We start from the raw sequence: 14755 nt of genomic DNA on the forward strand, positions 1-14755 counted from the left end.
TTTCTCCGATAGTGCAGTGTTTTATTGTTATGAGCACAGCGCATTGCAAAACATCATCGATATTTGTTTCCATGGAAAAGAAAGGAGAAAATTTTACGAATTTTACTGTCAATACTATAGCGGGTGTGAGAGTTTTATCGACACGGTAGGTATTTCAATCATCTTATGATGTTAAATAGAAACATGAATTTGCATTGATAATAAATTTATTCCAGCGATCAGAGGAATTCAGTAAAGGAATGACAATTAGAGAATTCCATGGAATCCCCTTTTCAAAATTGCGCATCGCCGTCCGTTCAGTCGATAATCATAAGTGGCCCCTTAGGGACTACAAATCTCGAAACCGGAGACTCGGAGGTCTGACCTGTTGTGGGGCGGGCAGCGGGTGGAGGCGAGCGGGGGTGGTGGAGTGCGCACGAGCGGCGTCCGATTAAAAAGGGACGTCGCCGAGGCTTAGGCCCATTCGACACACAGCAGCCCCTGATGGCGGACGCATCCGCAACATTTGCCCTGCTCGCCCTCGCTCTCCTGGTCGCCGTCAACTCGGCACAGGTAAGCAGTCGTCTCGCTCGAGCCGCAACTTGTTGATTTGCGATCACCCCGGGCGGTCCTTTCTCTCAAATGCGTCTCTGATTGCGAGAATCGATCTATCCGTGTCTTTTTTGCCCCTAGTTCACCGGCCAAATGGAGTTTTTTTTACTCCGCACTTCTTGCTTGAAATAAGCTACACAGTCAGACAGAAACTCAAAGGACAGAAAGTATAGCAAAGTATTAGTTACAAAAACTACTAACTGCAAAAGTTAATTCACGGCGCACTTTTTTTTAATTTTCCTTTCTTAAGAACGCGTCTTTGAGGTTGTTTTATGTTAAAGATTATATATCACTCTATTCTGGAAAAAATATTTTAAGAATGGGTGGCTAAGAGTGCAATATGAATTGCACTCTTTTCTGAACACAAACGAAGAGAGGAACGAAAAACGAAATCTTGTTAACCTCGCGCTGATCGTCTTTCCTGCAAAAAACTACCCTTAACAAAAATCAGATGCTTTAAATTCCATATTCCTTTGATAATTTGAAGCTATTTCAAATCTCTTCTTATGCCACGAAAAATCTGTGTGCTCCTCAGAATGTTACTATTACTTCCCAATTCAGTAGATTGTATAGCAAAGCAATTTAATTTTTCCTATTCGCGAATCAGTACAAATAAAATATGTGTGGCTACAAAGAAGGCATTTTTAGAATTATTCACTACTTTTCCAGCTTTCAATTTTAAATTGACTCTGCTTTTGCCTCTCCCATTTTTGAATACTCTGTTGGATAGTGCTTAGCGAAAACAATTTCGACAAAATTACTTAGGACATTTTTTATGTTAGTGTTCGGGGAGTGCAAAGGAGAAAATTAACTAGAACCCAATCCTAATTTAAGTGCTTATTTATTTCTATCCAATTTTTAAATTTAGAGGTAAATCAAAAGCCATTTGTGAAAATCTTATACAGTAATTTTGATAACATTTTAAAGTTGAATTGAGCTGGAAGTCAGCAAGGAACAACTCTAACGCCATGAAACGTAACTCAAATATAGGCTGCATCGAGCGAACGAAAAATCACTTTAAATCAGAGTCCCGTGTTGGTATCTGAAAGGAGCCATATATAATCCAAATTGCCAATTACACAGGCTGTTGCTGATGGCGTATTTCAATTTGACGCGTCGTCATATAATTAAACTCGGTGGCGTAGTGAGAGAGACGGTTGGCCGTTGGGCTGTCAGCGACAAGCTATAGATTTATTAAAATGATACGCTTTGTACGGCTCACGGAATGACGTCATGACCGGAATCAATTATCTGATCTGCTCGTTAAATGCATTATTTTGCAGTCGCGAGATGGAATAAGAGGAGATGTTTGGGATAACGGGTGCGGCTCGGTTGACATTGTGCTTCCGATCGTCGGGGCGCAAGGGCCTTTGTCGCAGAGGAATAGGGCCTCAGGCGGCGAAACCACTGCAATGAACCACCCGGGCCTCATTTGAGCGCGCAAAACAGTGCCAAAACAAACAACGACCAGTCGCAATTTAATTTTTGCAGCTGCGGCTTCTCGTTTAAGTTTAATGTTCATCCTGGGTAATTAAGAATTCCCACGTACGTTCAAGGAAATGTTAATTTATAGCCACCTCTCTTCCACGAAGAGCGTATGTAAATTAAATTAAACCCTTAGAAGAGATATAATTTATACTTTACAAGACGAAGAGTTGAAACCAAACTCGTTCATGCTGGTGAAGCAAAAGCATGAGCTATCAAATTTCATTCGTTTTATTTTATATGTATTAGAAGTCTAAAATCACGCTCAAAGATGACATTATATATTTGGAAAACGCGGAGTTAATTTATATCCACTTAGTTTCAGCTAAAGCCCTACATAATAAAATTATTTTTAGTCAATACATTCATAAATGACTTTTTCCTTCATGATTGGGCCTGCAAGAGTGATCGATTCCAGGTCGTTATGCATTAACTCGACATTTATTAACGAGGAAAATTTTAATATATCTCCCTCATTTTATTATTTTTCCCAGAAAACATCTCACTGTGCAAAAGGGATCGGAAAAGGAATTTAGAAGTACGAGGGCACATATAATGCTTATATATTACGCTGTACATCGATTTGTATTTATCTAGCTTGCCGCAGTAGCTAATTCAATTTATTTCTGGCAATCGAATCGAGAGGCAGTTGCAATGAATTGCGGAGAGAATAAACTGCATTAAATTCGAGATTGAATCCGGCGTCAGAGCGAAGGAAAGGAGATTAGGGCAAAAAGAGCGCGGCAGCTGCGCAAAATTGGCCAATCTTCTCCTGTGACTGCTCGGAATTTCTTTCCCTTGCCGACACTCTCTCCCAATGCCAAAAGAGTGCCTTCAAACAAGATCGACGTTATTGCGAAAACGGGGGGCCTGCTTTTAATTAAATTTGACGAGACTTTAATGGAAGCGAGCAAGGAGACAATTGAGCAGCCTCTCAATGCAGCATCCGCTTTCATTTGCAGCCGGTGAAAACACACGATGCTGAGCTTGTTTTTCTCCTGTGATAAATTAATTCTCTGCTCCGGCACAAAGCAAGTGCGGGGAGGTACCGCGTATTCAGAAGCTTCTGCTGCTACAGCGAGGTTTCAGAGGAATGTTGCTGTTTTCATGCGAGCTGTGTGGCGGAATTCGATTACAATGCACGGGCAAGTTTGCATTTTACAGTTGGGCGGCGCAAATGAGTTGGAGAGCTGCGCAATTAAAGCACAGACTGTCCTGCTCGCAAGCCCAACAGCTCAACGGCTTAACAGACTGCTGCTGCTTAACTTGATTACTGCAAAAGTAACACAGCAACAGCTCTGACGAGCGGCGGATTGAGTAGAGGCTAAATTATTGTGATCCATTTTTCTAGCATTCATGGGAAAATACTCTGTTTTCTTTCTTCGGATTAAAATCACAAATGGAGTTTTCTCGGCTCTTTCAAGCCAGATAAGGATGATTTTAATCTAAATCAATCACCCGACGATCCAATGTCCATTCAACGCCAACTTTAACTTCCGCGTTTTTCCTAATTTCATCCCGAAATAGTCATATTGTGAGCAAAATAAGACAAATAGTATTATACATTCTATATTTAACGTTCAAAATCCGTTTTGGTCAACAATAAAAATGCATATATTCTGGAAAAGTATGGAAACTCCCTCAAAAATCCATTTTCTTGCGAATTTTCGGGGGGTTTCCCGCAAAAATGCAGGTATTTGAGAACCCTGCTTTTACCTGATACAGCAAGTTGTTCAAATTGAAGGCATCCCACAGAAAGAACTGAGTCTCATAATTATTTCTCTGATTCCCGTATATTTGCAATACAAAAAACAAAAGTCAATATCGATTCACTGCAATAAAGAGCGAGATACACTGGCTATCTGCTGCTAACTTGCCTTTTTCCGGCGGCAGTAGCACGTTCTTTTTATAGCAGTCTAGAAATTTCAATAAATAGCAGATCTGAAGAAAAGCTGCTGACGCTGGCGAGCAATATCGGCCGGCTGAGCCTTGGGAAAAGAAAACGTTCACGCAGCAGAGAGCAATTAAGGGCGCACGTTTCCCCAAGCAGAGGAGGCAGAAAAGTCAGCAATCAAAAGGCAACCCTCGTTCGTCCCTAAACTTTTGTTGTACACACTTGTAAAATAAATTACAAGATTTCATCCTTTGAAAAAAATGTATTATGCAATGTGCTGCACACGCGTACCACGCCGGTTGCCTATATTCGATTTTGCTTTCTCCTTCCTCTTTTTAGGAGCACGATGTTAGATTTCCATCAAACGCACTCGGTGCTTTGACGAAATTATGAAAAAAATGTACGTCCTTTTTAGGAGAGTGGAGGGTGTTCCGACAGAGGAGCCTTTTGAGCGTCATCATGTGCGACTTTGTTCGCTTGTTCGACTTTGCTGTTCACACACTCTCAGCCGATCGAGCGAGAGAGCCGTTATCGCGCAACGCGGGAGTGTGATTTAGCGCTGAAAATATCACACAAAGGCGGTGGAAATTGCGCTGGAAAAATCGAGAATAACGTAAAGTTTACTAGCCCGTAAAATGCCGCTAACCGTCTTCTATATAAAATGCCGCTTTTCCAAACGAGAGCGCAAGGCACAATATCTGCCGACATTTTTTTATAAATTGAAAAAAGAAATAAATGTCTTATAGATATCGCCGATCGAACTGGCGAGGAATCATTAAAAGATTGATGTTCTTTCATTACGGAAAAATATAAAATATATCTTATCCACTCCATTTCTTTCCTCCCGTTGCAGGGCCAGTATGACGACGAATTCCCCGAGGAGAAGCGCAGAATCGCATCTTTGGCACGTAATGGTGACCTTCCCAGCTTCGGTGATGTGGACATGAAGCGTTTCGCGCACCCCTTGTCGTGGCGTCGGCAGGAGGAGGAAAAACGGGTTGTCCATCCCATGTCGCACCAACGCATAAGGGAAAGGCTGCTGGAGGAGGAGAAGAGGTTTTCGCATCCGGTGACCAGCTCGTGGAACGACGCACGCGACGCCGAGGAAGACGCAGAACGCAAACTCATCGCTGAACTTCTGGACGAAGAGATTGAAAAACGAATGGGAGTGGCAACGCTCGCACGCTCAGGAAGTTTGCCAGGTACGCATTCCTTGAACTAAAAGAAATGCTTTAGAATGGAAAGAAAAAAAACTATATTAGGGGATTTAATATTTATAAAAATAATTTTACAATGACTCCCATAGACGGTCAAGAAATTGGTGTATCAGAAATGGAAAAATATCATATAACACGCTTTCGTACTGTGCAGCGGCTGTTTAAGCCCGCAAGCCTCATCAGCAGTGCCTTACCAAAAAAAATCAATTTTTAAAAATTTTATCATTTACAAAAATATGTATGGTAAAACACTTTTTTGTCAAGTTTCAACCACTTAACAAATTAAATCTCCTCTGGGAAAAACGTAAAATCCAAAAGTTTCATCGTCAAAAGAAAAGAAAAATCATGGGACAGTTTCCTCAGTTCACGGCTCATGGTTATGTTGGCTGGCAGGAAAACGCAACATTGCCGCGATGGCCCGAGATGGCTACCTGACGCAGCACACACGCAACTCACAGGACGGATCGGACGACGCCGACGTTGAGGACGAACCTGTGGAAATTGATGAGATCGCGAAACGCAACGTGGCCGCCCTGGCGCGCAACTTCCAAATGCCATTCGGCGGCAAGCGCAACGTGGCAGCGCGGGCGCGTCAGATGTCACGCTACGCAGCCGTCAAGCGCAACATCGCCACCCTGCTGCGCAGCCGAGTCGGCGGCAAGCGCCAGCCGTACGCCTTCGCCCGTCTCTCCGGCATCAGGGACGACGTTGAGGAAGAGCAGACCGAGCAGGAGAAGCGCAACATCCAGGCCATTCTGCGCACCATGCGTCCGCCGGGTAACACCCTGAGAAACCGCTTCGCACGCAGCTTCCCCCCGATGCTGGCGGCACTCATGGCCAGGGGTGGGCAATCCGTGTTGTCCCACATGCTTCCCTCTATATTTTACTCTACATAAAGTCATAAAAATAATCAAATTCGTCTCTTTATCCATTCAGTAGTAATAATCTAGACTCATTTAATACTGCAGAACGTTTCAATATAAAAATTAAACCCTTTTAGAATTTTTGTAAATGTGTTTGCAAATAAGCGCCGTTCCATTTTGAAATTGAAAAATGTTGTCCAAAAAAATTGACTTTCTAAAAAAATATAATTGAAAGGAAAATTAGAGGGGAAAGAAAAATTGACGCCAGATGGAATGGAAATGACTAAAATAATTAGACAAATTCATCTTGGATCTTAAGATTTTTCTTTTAAAACACACGTTATTATTTTGTATTGGAAAAAATTTCCACTAATTACCTTTAATCAACCAAAAGTACATTTAAGGGATACCTTTGATACTATTTGATTCATTTTCGCAGAAATTCGACTTAAAAGTAAACGTTTTTACAAGAACGTTTATATTTAAGATAGCCAATGGTCAAATCTAGTATTCGGTCCCGCTTTAATTGCTTTTGCACAAATATATCTCGGCGAAAAGATGAAGCAATTTAACTGCTCGTGCGATTTTAGGTCAGAAGGACGACAGCAAGAGGCACCTTGGCTCTGTGTTGGCTACCACCGGGCGCCGCAAGCGATCAGCCCTCCATGACCCGATGGAGCTGACGACAGGAGGCGCCGAGTATCCAGTCTTGAGCTACGAGTACGAGTATGAAGAGGTGCCGCAAATACACGAGGACAAACGATTCCTTGGTAAGTAAATTTGGTAGTTTTTCTAGGCTTTGCAGGTGGTGAGAGGCGCTGGGTTCAAGATGGCAGGGCAACCACCTCTTGGTGAGTAATGCACTCAGAGTTGGAACAATTTAACGCTTTGAGCTAAAAAAAAATCGAAAATATAAACTGACGCACTAACAGTGGTAAGTATATAACAACGCATTTTGAGCACGGAAATGGAATGAAATAACAGTTAAATATTAGTTTTAAAGTTGCAGGAAAAGTGCTAAAATAAGATCTAATATTTTCTTTATCAGCTTTCCCGTGGTAAAATTCAAAAGTATTAAAAATTCTCTCATTGCAATTACCCTTAAATAATTTCAGACAGCGAAAAATCCTCTTAATTAAACTTGCATGAATGGCAATTGTCACAGAAACGACCCCTTTCTAATGTAATCGTACTTTCGCAGATGTGGATCAGTCTGGTGAGGTGTCCAGCAGCGAAAACCCGATGCAGAAGCGCAACATCGCCTCGCTGGCCCGCCTCGGCTGGCTGCCCGCGCCTCTCCGCTACTAAACCCTGCGCCAACCGACCCCCATATTCTCTCCTACTTGACCCTACCCGGCCCACGGGCCTCCGGCTGAGCCCTCGGGCGGCTGTCGTGGCCGGCCCGCCCCGGCGCTCAGTACCCGCCAGACTGATGCTCGCTTGTTCAGGGCGCATCCCGCACATGGGCAGGACGACGAGCGGCAGGTCGTCTGGTGGACAAACCGCGCCGTCGCGACGCCGTCCCAGGGAGGCCTAGTGGGCGCCGTCTACCGCGTAGCCGTAAGAAAAAATAATCTACCATGAATCGACATGTCGACGACAATACACACGAATGAGTGACAATAAGTACCCGGCCTAACGGACCTCCAATGTCGACAATAAAGACGAGTTGAACACATTCAAATCAACATTTACCATTACAATCAACGTTTTTTTATTTCCCTTTAACCTATCGACAAGGTGAAATTAAAAAAAATGCGTCAATGTGCGCTTGATAAGTTGAGTTTATTAAAAAGGAAGAAGAGTTAAAAAATTTAGGGCTGAGGGAAACCATTGTCTGAAATAATCTGAGCATAGGCAATGGCAGATTCTTTTCTTGTCCTTGGTCGTGATGGGTCGTTGAAATCCACTTGATAAAGACCAAATTTCTGACTAAAATAAAACAAATAAATAAATTGTAGCATATTAGCCAGCCCTAATTTAGAAGCAAAAAATACCTATATCCTTGTGTCCATTCAAAGTTGTCAAGAATGCTCCAAGCTGTGTAGCCGACAACGTTGCACCCGTCTAAAACCACAGCTTTCAAAACTTCATCGATGTAAGCCTAGAGCATAGAGTAAAATAATTAACTTTAAGCTCTATGATATATTTGGATACTGCATACCCTATAAAAGCTGATCCTATCGAGATCCTGCAGCTCCCCTAAGTCTGCATACCCGTTTTCAGTAATCCACACAGGCACATCTCCATACTCGCTTTTAATCCAGTTGAGTGCCTTGCGGAAGCCCCATGGCACCACCTTCAGCCACCCAAGCGACGATTCGGGCCATGAAGGGTCGGCGCTTTGCGTCGTATCCTGATCGCGGTCGAAACTCGTTCCAGTTCCCGGCCACACGGAATGCTCCACCAGCGAGGTGGTGTAGTGGTTGAGCCCAAAGAAGTCGGACGTTCCCAAAATTCGCAGACGCCACTCCTCTCCCATTTCGGGCAGTCGCGACTCAGGGTAGCCCTCCTCAGCACTGTGTCGCGCTACCGCCTCCTTCATCGATGCAGGGTAGTCGCCTTCCAAGCTGAAAATCGGATGAGCGAACCAGCCCAACTAAAAATGTCCATTAGCCCTTATGTTTCATGCTCAAAGTAAAAAAATGTAAAAGCAGATTTGATTTTTTTATCTGGCAAATACTTATAAATTTCTGAGTTTTTGTTTCAATAACCTTGAATTCCTAGCTGAAAATGGTAGTAATACAGAAAATCTGGAGATATTTCTGGAATTTTTAATTCAGACCTTTGAGGCACTGCTCTTAAGTTTGAAAATCAAAATAGTTTATTTCTTGCAGGTTTGCATCTGAAGTTCCGGAGTTTTCATTTCGCCACTGATTTATATCGTTTTTAGCAGCCAATTTTTAATAATACTTGCGCAAGAAATGTATTTTTTTTCCATTTTAGCAAAGACCAAAAAAACAGATAAAGGCGTAAAAATTTCTCATATCAATTTGTTTATTCCTAATATCATAGTTACAAAGTTCTGCTTCTTCTTAATTTTTAAAATACACTATTAACTGACCTAAATATCGCCAGAGTTTTCTGTCTAACCATAACTCAGTTCCTGCTTGTCACTTTTTTGCCATTGTTCATGTAACCCAATTTTAATCTGACCTACGTAATAATGCACATGAATAAATAAACAGATATAACTCAAGTCGAGATTATGGACAATAACTAAAAAACTATTACCTGCAAGATATTATAAATAACTAAAAATGAAATCTGGCGTTTTTCGCAACAGTGATTTCTTGAGACTTATTTTGCTTAAGATCTGATAAAATCCCAAACAAACAGCAAAACGTGATACAGATTAAGCAGTGATATGCTATGCTTAAAAAAATAAATCTCTAACCTTGAACTGAAGGGACCTTTCAGCAGCCTCAATGTCAAGCGCAAGTTGTGTCTTAGGTTCCATCCAGACGACATCGAGTGTGATGGCGCACTGACCAGCTTGGGTAGGTCTGAACTGTTCGTTGTAGACGTGCCAAGCCTCCGCATGAGCCTTAAGCTGATTGAGGCCAGACAGGTAGTCAGTGATGCCAGAGCCAACGACACGGGGCGCGTTTCCTCCATTGCCGTAGCCCATGACTGCTTGCACCCAGGGCTCATTGAGCGTCAGCCATAGCTTGACGCGGTCGCCGAATGCCTCAAAAGCGAAAGCAGCGTACTCTGCGAAGGCGGGCACGATCAGTGTTTCGTTGAGCCAGCCGCCCTGATCCTCGAGAGGCTGCGGCAGATCCCAGTGGTAGAGGGTAACCATGGGTTGCACGCCATTGGCCAGCAAGGCATCAATCAGGGCATTGTAAAAGGCCACGCCGGCCTCGTTGACCACATCTACACGACCAGTTGGGAGCAGCCTTGACCACGATAAAGAAAATCGGTAGAAGTCGACCTGAGAAATTGAGAACAGATCGAGGCTTGATGATATTATATGAAATTAATATTTGATCAATTTAAAACTTACAATTATACCCAGCAATCACTCATTATATAAAAATATTCAGAGTTTTTTGGGTATAAATAAAAGGAGTATTTTAAATTTATTATTCTTACACCCGTTTCCTTCAAGGCAGCAACATCTTCAGCATATTTATGATACGAATCTGCAGCTATATCACCATTATCTTGATTCAAAATACTTCCAGGGTCCGAGTGTACCATACGATCCCAAATACTTTCTCCCTTTCCTGGAAAATGATTAAAAAAAACTGTAATTGATGCTGATGTTGTTGCTGATGTAAGTAAAACAATCCGCCAAATTCATTTTTAGCTAAATAAAAAATTTACTATCGATTAATTAAGTAAGATTTCTAACAACGATTATTAAAACACTCACCATCGGCATCCCATCCACCTTCAACCTGGTACGCTGCTGTGGCTGCTCCCCACATGAAGCCGTCAGGGAAGGTTCCATACAGGAATTCATCTTGGGCAAATGTGAAAATTGGCACAAAGGCCAGCAGCAGAATTAAGCAGGACCGCATCCCTAGCAATTGTATAGCTGAATCTCGTACCAAAAATCAATCTATATATATTATATTTATCGTTTAGATTAGTGTTTAAAACAGGATATCTTCTAGTGGACGCTCTCATAATCTCTCAAGGACGTTAGACACGACGTGCACTAAACCGAATACGCAGATGTTGTAACTAAGTCAAAATAAAATATTATTTTTATTTTCTAATCTTCGCATTATTATGCATTGAATTCAAATTATCTTGTCCATTTAAATAGGTGCAAATATCCTATTCTTGAGCAGAGATTAATAAATATGGGCACAATTATATTTTATACTTGCTTGAGCCAAATTTGTCCAACGTTTTAGCTGTAATATCCTATTACTAAGTTAAATTGTTATTTTTAGCTGAAAATTTTATTAAATTTAGAGCTGAGAGGTATTTAATTTTTTGGGATTGAAAATTAGGAAAAAATAACTTAGCGTTTGGATAAAATATTATTTCTATTCTTAATGCAATCTCTGACTACAAAAAAGGCAAAATGGTAGTGAAATTAATTAATATACAATTTAAGCCGACCTTTTAAGTGATGAAAACAATAGAGCTATACCCCCGAATTTGATGGGGATGAGGAGCAATGAAGATAATCCAATAATTACATTAATTAATTTTATTTAAAAAGTCCGCATTAAAAACATTTATGAAACCTTAAAATATAGTGTTTATTTTGAATGGAGTGCAATGATAAACCCCTGAAGATTTTTGGTCGCTTTGAATGAATGTCAGGAAGGGCAGCCAAAAAGCACTCAAAACACAAAATTTATTGTTCTGAGATATATGATTTAAAATATATTAACTCAATAAAGCCTGTGGAGCTTGAAAGCAAACACAAATTTGTAGTTAATTGTTCACCTCCTTGTTGATTCATTCATGGAAATTATACTTGAAGATGAATATGTTATTCCTTCAACCCTTTCCAGAATGTTAAACAGAGGGGACTTTATTAAAATTTACCTTGTTGAGAAATGAAAATTGTCCTATACAATAAAAGATGGAAACTTGCTTCAAGTTGGTTGGGGAAAATGCTTTAAGTGAGGCATCTGAGCAAATTACTCGCAACAACACACTTGACTGCACAGATTCCACTTATTTTAAAATTTACATAGCCTTTTATCAAGTCATCAATCACTGCTGCTGCTAGAACTGCTGCTTTTTCTCCTCTTTTTCGATCTTTTGCTTTTGTGTTTTGAGGTTGTCCTGGTGGGTGATCGCGACCTCTTTCTACTCCTTTCCTTCGAGGATTCAGAGGAATCTGAATCACTGCTGCTTGAGCTAGATGAACGCTTCCTTTTCTTCTTTGACTTCTTCTTCTTAGATTTGTTCTTCTTGCGCTCCTCCTCAGCCTCCTTGCACTTCTTCCGGGACTTTCGTTTCGATTTCTTAGTCTCGCTTTCAGATTGTTTTCGCTGTACATCAGTGACCTCCTGATGCCTCAGCACGGTAAGTGGAGTCACGTACTCATCCTCGCTGTCTGACGATGTGCTGCTAACATCCAGGACCAATTCCTTGCTTGGGTCCACTTTGAGGAAATTCCTACACTGGAAGGTCAGGTGTCCCGCGTAACCGCACTTCTTGCACGCAGCCCGGAAGCTGCTGCCTGCTTCTTTGTTGCCGAAGTTCATGGTAAGTGATGATAGTTTATCCTGGAGAAATATAATTAAAGTTTGAATGACGAAAAATATAACTTCTATAATTATATACGTACAATTAAATTGCCAGGCTGTCAACTTCCTAGCAAATGAGAAATTTTAGATGGCTTTACCATGAGTACGACATCAAAAAGTGCAACGCCAAACGCCAAAGACAAACTGAGAAAACAAAAAACAACAATATTTTGTGCTCTGTGCTAGAGCCAATCAGCATTGTTCAGCGACTCAATTCAAAATTTGGCGCGAAAAAAATCACTTCGATTTAACAGTAGCCAGTTCGCCTTTGTGTATGTAGTGCTTATCTGAGGCGAATATCTGCGATACAGCTAATCCAAAATATATTATTAGTGCCCTTTGACCCCTTCTTAGCTTACAGCTCGCATAACTTCATCAACATTTTGATCTCGCCAAGCACTCGCTGCCACCGCATACCGGGCCATCCCTAAAACTAGTCACTGCGGCAGCCTGAAATTTCTTGTCTTTTGGTTTGGAGAAAAATCCTAAATCTCTCATACAGCTCAATATCGATAATACTGTTTTTGTCTTTTGCCGAATTTCCAGGAATTACTATTAAGATGCATTATTTCTAGTGAGATTAGTGCATTTTATTGCAATGTAAGATAGTAACACATTTTTCTGTTAAAGATTCAAAATGTGAACTTAAATTTATAAACTCGCAGTTGTTTATCATCATGAACAATACTGCTTCCATAATTTTAAGCCTTTTGAAACGCTACATTGAATATTCAACTGTCCTTTATCAATAGTAATTACACTTCTTGCATGATATAACCGATTAAGATTATTTGATTTCCATCCTGAACCAGTACTCTTTTCTCGAGAGTAAACGTAGCACTATCAAAGAATTGAAATGACACAAAATTATTAATTAACAATATGGCTTCTATTTTTGAAGCAGAATTAAACTTAAATTGAAATTAGGCAATAACTAGTGAGCAAATAATGAGAGAATTGGGCCTAAGTGCGGCGAGTACGCACTGAGAAGCAGCTGAAAGTGCTTGCATTGCTTGCCACGTCATCGGGATCCAATCTGTGAAAGCAAGAACGTCATAATATAACATATCACTACTCAAGAAAACAAATAATTTAGCTTACCCAGCGGTGAGGGGATTGTAATTGACTTCCTCTTCTACCCTTTGCCCTGCAAACCTTTCACGTCTACGACGTGCACTTGGCACACTTTGGGGTAAGGGTAACCTAATATAGAATTACGATTAAACAAAACACCGAGAATTATTATGACATTACTTCTTCTTGGCACCACGATTGGGACGACCACCGCGATCATTTGCTTCAAGGAAGTCGTAAGAGGGAGCTTTGGAGGCCACGACATCAGACCAGTCTTCCTCACATGGAATTTCTCGATTATTCATGGGATGCAAGGTTTCCTTCAGACTGCTTTTTTCACCTCCTGTAAAATGATAAATTACAGACAAACAAATTAGCAGCTAGGTCAAATCCATTTAATTTTTTGAGCCCATAAATCATGAAACACCAGTCACATTTCTGAATTTAACCTTTAAATCTGTCGAGATTTACTTGAAAGGTCAAAGGGATCCAGGATACTCCTGAATCAATATTTTATTTAATGACAAAACTTTAAAATTTTCCAACATTATGTCCAAATAAAAATGAATAGTTAAAAAATTGTCATTTCTTTTTGCTTCTGTATTTAATTGTGTTTCAGATTTATCATTATGTAATAAATCAAGTAGAGGTTTATGTAAATTTAATGATAAAAATTGTTTGGTGTGTAATTATAAAGTTACAAACCTTTTTTTCTGAACGTAAGGAATTTTGACAGAATTGTAATAATTTAAAATTTAATTCCTATAGCAATAGGTCTCACCAGAATACTTGTACATGATAAGAGAGTTGCTGTCAGCACAATTTGCCATGTGTTCTTCAAGGCTGTTTGGCAACAGAATCAAGTGGGTAGCATTGAAAGGACATTTCTGAACCCTCTCAGGATGCGGGAAAGTCTGCAAAAATTGCATATCAGTTTAGATAGTGAAGTTGACTCTTTGATTAACAAACTAACCCTGATACAACGAACGATGTGATATTGGAGGCGAGATTCCAAAATTACGTGAGATTCGACCAGTGGGCAGATTACGAGTTTGTCAACATAGAAGGGTCCATGTGTTCGCGATGAACTAGCCATTGCTAGTGTGGTAGTTTAGCTGACGTTCCTGATTAAATTGACATTTTTTTAAATTATGTATGTACATACCACAAACATAATAATTAATAATACATAATAACGACGAAAAGTGTAATATTTGTATGCATGCATATGTATGTACATATACGTAATTTATGTAATACATGATAGATATCAATAATAAATAAATAATGTATGAATACAATATCTATCATACAATCTTATCTGAAATTATGTGTATGATATGAAGCAACGGTAAGGGGACTCCACCCTCTCGAGTAGCAACCAAGGGTATCTATACTCAGATC

General features: G+C 40.5%; 4 protein-coding genes across 6 annotated transcripts; 1 reads left to right on the forward strand and 3 right to left on the reverse strand.

The window, feature by feature from the left end:
- Positions 1-444: 444 nt before the first annotated feature.
- Positions 445-7753, forward strand: LOC135938805 (neuropeptide-like 1). 3 transcript variants are annotated; one of them, XM_065482738.1, is made up of 5 exons: positions 445-552; positions 4824-5172; positions 5581-6030; positions 6641-6820; positions 7252-7753. In XM_065482738.1, exons 1-5 carry the CDS (start codon positions 484-486, stop codon positions 7356-7358), a joined length of 1155 nt encoding a protein of 384 aa, XP_065338810.1. In that variant the 5' UTR covers positions 445-483; the 3' UTR covers positions 7359-7753. The 3 variants fall into 3 exon arrangements, with proteins under 3 accessions (XP_065338810.1, XP_065338811.1, XP_065338812.1); XM_065482739.1 differs by having other exon boundaries at positions 7499-7753; XM_065482740.1 differs by having other exon boundaries at positions 5581-5964.
- Positions 7754-7816: 63 nt separating this feature from the next.
- On the reverse strand, positions 7817-10675 carry LOC135938804 (lactase/phlorizin hydrolase-like). Its single transcript, XM_065482737.1, has 6 exons — positions 10432-10675; positions 10149-10282; positions 9448-9987; positions 8215-8649; positions 8048-8154; positions 7817-7982 (listed from the first exon to the last, which is right to left on the reverse strand). Exons 1-6 carry the CDS (start codon positions 10577-10579, stop codon positions 7865-7867), a joined length of 1482 nt encoding a protein of 493 aa, XP_065338809.1. The 5' UTR covers positions 10580-10675; the 3' UTR covers positions 7817-7864.
- Positions 10676-11446: 771 nt separating this feature from the next.
- On the reverse strand, positions 11447-12436 carry LOC135939163 (protein SREK1IP1-like). Its single transcript, XM_065483391.1, has 2 exons — positions 12319-12436; positions 11447-12256 (listed from the first exon to the last, which is right to left on the reverse strand). The coding sequence occupies exon 2, from the start codon at positions 12233-12235 to the stop codon at positions 11735-11737; it is 501 nt and encodes a 166-aa protein (XP_065339463.1). The 5' UTR covers positions 12236-12256; positions 12319-12436; the 3' UTR covers positions 11447-11734.
- Positions 12437-12842: 406 nt separating this feature from the next.
- On the reverse strand, positions 12843-14682 carry LOC135939388 (gametocyte-specific factor 1 homolog). The gene is made up of 6 exons (XM_065483724.1): positions 14665-14682; positions 14325-14475; positions 14133-14265; positions 13532-13694; positions 13379-13480; positions 12843-13313 (listed from the first exon to the last, which is right to left on the reverse strand). The coding sequence occupies exons 2-6, from the start codon at positions 14445-14447 to the stop codon at positions 13241-13243; spliced, it is 594 nt and encodes a 197-aa protein (XP_065339796.1). The 5' UTR covers positions 14448-14475; positions 14665-14682; the 3' UTR covers positions 12843-13240.
- Positions 14683-14755: the final 73 nt, after the last annotated feature.

This window comes from Cloeon dipterum, chromosome 3 (assembly GCF_949628265.1).
Source record: "Cloeon dipterum chromosome 3, ieCloDipt1.1, whole genome shotgun sequence".
Classification (NCBI taxonomy): Eukaryota; Metazoa; Arthropoda; class Insecta; order Ephemeroptera; family Baetidae; genus Cloeon; species Cloeon dipterum.